The following is a 7,961-nucleotide window of genomic DNA, read 5'->3' on the forward strand; positions in this document are numbered from 1 at the left end:
CCTCAGGCCGCAGTCAGTGTAATTAACGTATAATGACGTTGGGTTCTGCTGGCCTCTTTGTCGGTGCGCTGTGGCTGGTCACACCGAAATGTGTTCTAAAAAGCAAAACGATTCCTATAACGACCCGGTCAGCATGCTTATCTGTTCCCGTAAACTGTAGGTGCTTTCGCTGTAGGTCATATTGCGCGTAACCTGTGCTGCCGGTCATCGCTTTTGCATTTTTTCACTACAATGAGATTGCACAGATTTTTTGTTCTGTAACGCCGACAAAAGAAGCGGGGGACCGGCCTCAGGATCGAACTTTCGGATTTTATTATGAACTCCTTTCAATGCCAGGTAAGCCTACGGAATTAATTACTTAGGCGATGGTATCGCGAGGGTATACACTGCGATTTGATCAACGGGTCGGATCACTAGGGCGCGCGAAAGTCTGCGCAACGCGGCGTGGTTGCGCACGGGAGCCGAAAAAAAAACAATAGAGGAGAACATAACCCGACAAGACGGCGAATTTCTGGCATCACTGAGATTCACATACAGGGACGTCAGGACCTTTCTTAGTTTTTTTCTTCCTCCATGTTTGTGAGGCTCCAAAATCGTCGCTATACGGCTATTGAGGTCTCCAAAATGCCACAATCGCCTGCGTCGTCCTGTGATTCTTCAACAGTGAACTTTACTGTGGTGCAACAACTTATCATAGCAAGTCCAGCGGTTTTTCGCACCCTTGGATCTCGGCCTGGACGGCATTCTGAAGATGCGTACTGCAGTGTTTTGAAACCCAAGTCTATGCCAAGCCACTTTTGGCACCAGGGTGCGCTTCGAACGCGAGCTAAGCGCACTGAAAAATTGCTCATTTCTTTCTGAATTTGCGCGTATATCCTCTAAAACTACCTTACCATGTAATACGATTACCCAAGCTAGTTTCGCCCTCAAAAATACGCCTAGCATGTGAAAAATGTATTCTCCTGTACTATTATAGTGGTGTTTGTCGAAGGTGATGACAAAGTCCCACCTACGCAACTAATAATAACTAATTGCTTTGTTTGCGTTTCCCGTTCACTTCGAGAACTCAAATTTGCAATACAGGTCCCATGGGCACGTCGTATTTATTACACGAGGACAAAAGAGATCGGTGAGTTGAAGCTCGGAAATTCTTTCCGTGTGCTGCTTTCTTCCGTTCGCTGGAGAATTTGTTTATGTCTCGCACAACAGTGCGCGTGTTTTCCCTCGCTCGCGTTTCGTACACTGCTTAATCCCTCCACTGGTTTTGTGCCTGTGAGTTGACAACTTTACTGTAGAGAGATACCCCGCCTACAAATCCGGCGCAGCAGCTTGAACAACCATGAAAACACGCGAGCTAAGCGTGCTGTCGCGGCGTCACAATGCCAGAGTGGAAAACGAGAAAAACACGAGGTGAGTTCAGGTCACATATTGTACGGAAAACAAACGTGCATCCGATTTTACGGTACGCTACGCAATAAAGCAACGGCAGCTTGAGGATACGGCACATGAACGTTTTATAGCTCTATACCATTGGTGCGCTAGCTGCCGTGATGATGCGAAGTAGAATGTGCACTTGCATGTAACCACACTTGCAAAGCGGCATCTCCGGAGTTAGAATATCTAATTGGCTGACAAGGGGCGAGGGGCACGCTCAAGTGGAGAAGGATTCGACGGGGCCGAGCCACTGCACTGAAAATCGATAAACGAATCGAGAGGGTGGTGCCGGCGTCTGCGATTGGTCCGCTTTCCCTTACTTAGTTTGCAGTGGGTCGTCGAAAATCGCGGCAGCGTGTAACTGATGCTTAAGAATGACGCTGAAACGGAACATGCCGAAAGTGCTCGAAAACGTTACACGGCCACGCAAAAAGTTTTATTGTACGCAAATAAACACATGCTCTCCAGCAGGTGCGAGTCGCCAGTGCCTGAGCGATCGGCGGCAGCCATCTTTTATTCCTTTGGGAACGGGGCAGCCTGCGGCTATTCAGAAGAAAATTCAGTTTTGTTCGGCATATGAATGCACCTTTATCGCGCACACGTCACTTTGACGCGGTGAGTATTTGCGGTTTTGTGACGTCGCGTGAGAGGCAGGTGAATTGGGTGCAGCTCGAAAACTTTGGCGAATAGCCGAGGGCTAATTGCGACAAGGGGTCGAATCAGAAATAACTCTATTTCTTTTGTTGGATCAAATCAGGCATAGTCAATGTGTACACGTGATATCAGATGGGGAGCTACCACTGTTTTCGTGACGTCGCGTGACAAACAGGTTAAGTGGGGGTGGTACAAAAAATTATTGGCCAGTCGTGGAGGGCTGATTGCAGAATTGTAATAGAAACGTTTGGAATAGTTTTACGTTATAGCGCCCATGAACTTGCCTTCCATTATTGCGCAATGCCTTTGTTGTCGTACACCGCACAACGTCACTAAGACTAGTTGGGTCAAAGTTAACATGATAATCGACCTGCACCGCCGCGAACTCAAACAAACCATAGGTGCACTGTAATTTAAATATCCATATACTCCTGCCACCATTCCTATAAAATCTTTGTGTATTACCCTCCTCTTGCTTGCCTAATTTAGGTGACTCAAGAATAAACAAAAATGTCTGAACGTAAATACCTTCCTTGAATCTTTGTAGGAAGAATGTTGCTTGTGTCCGGCTCAGAATCCGCCTCATTCTTTATAGTTGGATTGAAGCTTCTTCGACAATTAGGACGGCATCCGCATCTACCTACGCGAACAGCACGCCGGGTAGCACGATATACCAGGCCAATCCACGAATGCATGTGTAATAATTGCAATGAACATTTCCGCGTACCTCACGCGCTTCTGTGGTGCTTTCTGCCTTTGGACTTGTCTGTCTGCCTGTCGGTCGGAGTCTCAACCCGTTATCCTACGAGCTTAGGTGAGTGACATGTTATCATGTAATGGTTAGATCATCGGGCTGGGGGAACTAGGTCCAGAACCAATCATTGGACTAAGCTGGGTCACTGATCTGTGGAATTGCGCATGTTCCGTCATTAGTTTATTCGTTTAACTCCAAGTTGCCTTACTGGTATTGTGCACTGCTCATGTGCGGCTCTTTCACAAATGCAAACTTCCGCCAGTGGGTATGCGTAACAGGCTATGTGTAGCTATTAAATTAATACTTTTGACTTCAACTTGCGTTACTGGGCATGTACCATTGCGTATGTGCCGCTCTTCAATGACATAATAATAATTTTAGTTTTTCTGGTGGCGGTCGGAGTGCACCAGGCCTCAAAACTATACAAACTTGTCTGAGTATATATTGACACGCGCTCCACGCGGGGACTTTGTAGCGGCGGCGCTAGATGGCCCAGTCTGGATGAGCGTGGATGAGCATCCCGGCTGCATGCACGCCTCTTATACGACGTGTTTTCGCGGTTACTATATGCAGGGCCGATACATTGTTTGCGTGCCAATGGCCGTCACGTCAGCATTCAAATCGAGATGGGTTCTGCTAGATTTTTGTAAATCGTTTTGCCAATCACCAGAGGCTAGAGATGAATAACCGTAGGCTGACAGACGCTTTGCGGCAGTGCATAAAAATGGACTGAAAATGCAGGCATGTGACCCCGTGGAACAATCAGGTACCCCATGTGCACTCATACAGAGTGATTCATAAAAACACCGACATGTACCACTGACGCACGTATCTCGACTGGCACTGCATGAGTGCTGCCTGGTATGTACTCAATAGCAATATAAAAAAACAACTGATGTTATTGAACCATGCACTAAATATACCAACAGTACGACACAATCCTGAATGTGAAGATCACATCAGGGAAACAATGTTGTAAGGTATCTCGGGCAGAGCACAATCTTTGAGGATGTCTATCATTGTTAAGGCGAGTAGCGCGCGCCTTACGGCCGCGGGGATAATCGACGAAGGTGACCGTCGAAGATTACGTCCCCAGAAGACATGTGTGGCATTAGTTATAAAAGGGTAATATCTTGTTTAACAAGGCGATGTGCATGGTGGTTGATGTTTTCTAAAGTGCAGAATTATTTCTACAATAATAGATGGTGTCCAAATCTGCGTCCTAGGGATGGCTGCCTCCAAGTAACAGAAAAATATATCGAGGGCCATGCGTCTGTTTGAGGCATGGCATGCAGCCGGATTTTTTAAGCCGAGACAGGCAAGGTGGTAGCATATGCAGCTAGTGCAATTGCAGTGATGGCACACATTCACGACACAATTAGTTGATGTCATATTTAATCTCAATGAGAGGCCACAGACCCTCCGGCACTCACTCATGTGTGCAACTATGGAATGCGAGACACCAAGATTTTAACACCTTCGCTTTGCCTCGAAGGGAGGGCCACTCGTTGGAATGAAGCGCAAGTACCTTTGTAATATAAAGACTGGGAATTTAAAAGGTAAGAATGTGGCACTTAACGACATCGGACCTCATCGTACAGTAATTTCGTCAATTACACCAAAAGCACCTAACTGTCACCCCAAGCTCGCGCTAAGTAGCCTTATCTGCAATTGTTTACACCAATCTAAAATTATAATTTTTACGTAAATTGTGAGCGGAATGCTTCGCCACGTCCTAAAAAATCACGCTCTTTCCATTTTCCCCAACATCTTATAATATGTTCTCAGCAGTTGTCAGGAAAAGACTGGTCGGAAGGTCTTCCTACATTGCAGTGGCTTTTATCTCAGTTTGTATCTTTCACTAGCGGCTGCGGCTGCACCAGCATGTTTTCGCATCATTAAAAGATTCAGATGATGTCTTACCCATGAAATTCGTCATGAGCGTAGCGATGGTTCGAGGCCAAGAGGCTATTTCTCGGCTCACGAGAAACTTTTCCATGAAGAGGACGTAAAGCAAACCAGCATTGGCTTCAGGCATCGTGAAGAGCAGGCTCGCGCAGGCACAAAGTAGAGGTACTGACCAGCAGCAGTCCATGGCAACGGGCAACGCACTGTTTTTGGACAGCGATGCCTTCGGAGGAGCCATGCTTTCGCGTCATTCACCTATGCACACCAGCCTTGCCTAATGTGCTGCGGGGAAAACATGCTGCCTGTAGCGCACACACAGGTGGATGATTATACATGTACATTATAGGAGGAACAATTCCATCAAACTTTTTTTTCAGAACATATAACTTCACATGTGCAGTGCCTATACCTATTCGCATTGAAAGAGTTTTCAGTTTTAAAAGCTGTGCTCGGTCGTAAAGCCGGAAGGCATGCGTGTGAATGCCGTATCTCTGTGCGGGCGTAGACTCCACATGCAGGGCTATATATACTGTGCACACAGCTTGCATGATGCCAGTCACGGGACCTCCACGCGCCCTTTTAGAGCATATGATAAAGAAAGGCCTTCATAGAGAGATTCCAACCGCCTGCGGTGACGGCGCAGCGCAGCGCTGCGCTTGCGAAAGCCCGCGTTGGTCTATCACGATATGAAAGTACCATCAATTTCGCGCCCTGCCGACTTCATCTTTTTATTACACAACGTCAAGAAAACCGCGTAACCACTCCATCTCAAACTGACGTGTACACATTGTTTTTGCATGATTTGACCGAACAACAAAGTGAGACGGCAATGATGATGTTTTATTATGTCACCGTGGTCGTACATGTCCCCGGCCATATTTTCATAGCAAGCTTTGTAGACAGTTTCCCAGTAAAGCTCGAATCTTCAGGGCCAGTACGACCAATACTGAGATCTGGTGGTGAAGTTACTTTTCTAAGGGTGCGGCTCAATGCGCATCATCAATATTCAGCGCTGTTTGTGCTATTCCCTGAAGACTCCAACTCTGATGTTAGAGCGTGTTTGCAAAGCTTGCTATGCAAGAAATGGTAGTGGACCCGCCTGGAAGCATGGATAGGCTGGCCTCTACTCTGAAGTGACGCAGCTCTCATGCGCCATACCACGTTGCCGATTCCGAGCTTCCTGACGCCATGTCAGATGACTCGGAAACCACCATATCTGCTAAGCGTCGCGGTTCAAGATACACGACAGCCACGTTGTCCTCACGGCCGAATTGTTCGCCAGTAAAGCAACTATGATTTACCGTAACATCATCATCATTCAGCCATCATTCTCGCTGACTCAATCGTAAACTTGAATGCTATATTTAAAAAAACGTTGATGGCATTTTTTTGGGTTGGCCTCTTTTCTTGGTGATGACGCTCCCCTGAAGTCATGGAAAAATGTCATTGCCATTGGCCCACAATGCCCCAATAGGGCGATACAAATTCTGCTTGGTTTGCCAAAAACTCTAGCGGCCACACGCGGAATCACAAACCACAGGCTGCGCATGTAACAACAGGTGTCACATTACAAAGTGGCCTACAAGTCATAGACGGCCCTTTGAAAAAGCAGGATTGGTTGCAAACCTCCGCGCAAAATCGTCAGCGTCCGAAGAATGCGCTCGTTAATCTCTCTGAAAGCTTGATTAGGGGGCGAAAAGCCGCCTGTCCACATAACGGCCGTACTATAATACAATACCCGATTCCACTTTCTGTAGCGAGTAAGGTCTTTACAACGCCATATATGTTTAGAGATTGCTCAAGCGCACGGTTGCTGCACCGTGCATAATGTCGCGGGAATCACATTTCAAATTCCTGCGAAAGTAAGGCATCTCGGTGCCCTAACGTTTATGCAAAACACTTGGCCACAGACAAAGTATATCCCTCATTGGAGGACGAGCTAGAACAAATGAAAGGGAAGGCCAAAACATTGCGGCATAACCCTTCTTACGATGACTGTCGATAGTCATTCGTTAGTATTGAATCAGTATAGCGGCACAAAGCTTTGCCACCGTTGAAAAGAGTTATGTGTGATGTGTATGCTGTAGAAGGACTCCTGTTTAATCCTTCCCTAAAGTAGTCTGTGTCATCAAAAGCTGCCGCCGCAAAACCTCCACATGGTGTTCGAAATACATGGCGTGCAAGTGCGTGGCTAATGCTAAGAAGCGCATCATACGCTAACAACATACTCCTCTCTCGCGCTTCTGTGTGGACATGCTGCTCCATCTAGTCGCAGAGCCGAAAAGTCCGCTCATGGCCTCCGAGGTGAGAAGCGTAGGGCGCGGGTTCCTGTGAACGCTGAGAATTATGCCATCCCTATTGCAAAACCCAGTGCCACTGGGACCCAGTGCGCCGGATTATGGACCCAGTGCAGCGCGCTGGATGCTGGGGCGCTAGGAAGACGCAGCGTACTGGGAAGCACTGGCTACTCGAGCGAAAAACAGTTCTAGCGCGTTAAATACGCGGTGCCTGGACGCTGTATATATTTTTTTGAATACAGAAAGCAACAAGGAGCGTTTTAGTGGAATAAAAAAAGAAAAAAAACGCGAAAAAATAAAACAGCTACGACGAGGATTCGACCGTACTACCTAGGGATTGCAAGCTCGGCACCTTGCCACTACGCCACGCCAGCAGACGGAAACATAAGGATAATTTGCCACGTCAAAGCCGAGAAGCAGTTTGTTTCGCAAAGCTACGTCAACTAGCTACGCAAAGCCCGGCAACTAAAACTCACGCCTGTACCAGAAAGAAAAAGTTGCTGTCCGTATTCGGAAGTATGCTTGGAAGTGCCACAACATCGATTTTAACTTACGATTGCGATTTTAACTTCAAAAAAAGCCCTAAATGAACCACCGACCCGGTATGCTGTGTGGGCTGTTACTGCCGATTTCGATAGCCGTTTCTTGTTCTTCACGCAAAGGATATGCAGCGTTTCCTTAGTTCAGTGATGCCTTTCAGTCAACATGCCTGTCTTGTCATATATCTTCGTCAGAGAAGCGCAGGCTAGTGCTGGGAGCCTTCGGCGATAGCACTTATACCTGTGTTTATGACGCGTCACATCAGCGGTCATCGCTTTTTGTGCTGGCACTGTATAGATGAAAAAAATACTCATTTAAGAACACCGCTGCGAAAGCTTAAAACAGAGTGATTTATCCTTGTTATATTTCTTGAC

The 7,961-nt window shown here is 47.0% G+C and overlaps 1 protein-coding gene across 3 annotated transcripts in view; it reads right to left on the reverse strand.

Annotated features, from left to right (window-relative positions):
* Positions 1–5,236, reverse strand: part of LOC139055418 (monocarboxylate transporter 14-like) — a 39,652-nt gene extending 34,416 nt beyond the window's left edge. For 2 of the 3 annotated variants that reach the window (XR_011511740.1, XM_070532875.1), the window contains exon 1: positions 4,766–5,230. Coding sequence is in view for 2 of the 3 variants with exons in the window: in XM_070532875.1 (XP_070388976.1) it covers positions 4,766–4,988 (223 nt within the window). In the remaining variant the exon portion in view is untranslated. Of the gene's footprint in view, positions 1–4,765 lie in introns of all 3 variants that reach the window. The other variant, XM_070532876.1, reaches the window with a different exon arrangement.
* Positions 5,237–7,961: the final 2,725 nt, after the last annotated feature.

The sequence above is a fragment of the Dermacentor albipictus genome, chromosome 2, assembly GCF_038994185.2.
Source record: "Dermacentor albipictus isolate Rhodes 1998 colony chromosome 2, USDA_Dalb.pri_finalv2, whole genome shotgun sequence".
NCBI classification, from domain to species: Eukaryota; Metazoa; Arthropoda; class Arachnida; order Ixodida; family Ixodidae; genus Dermacentor; species Dermacentor albipictus.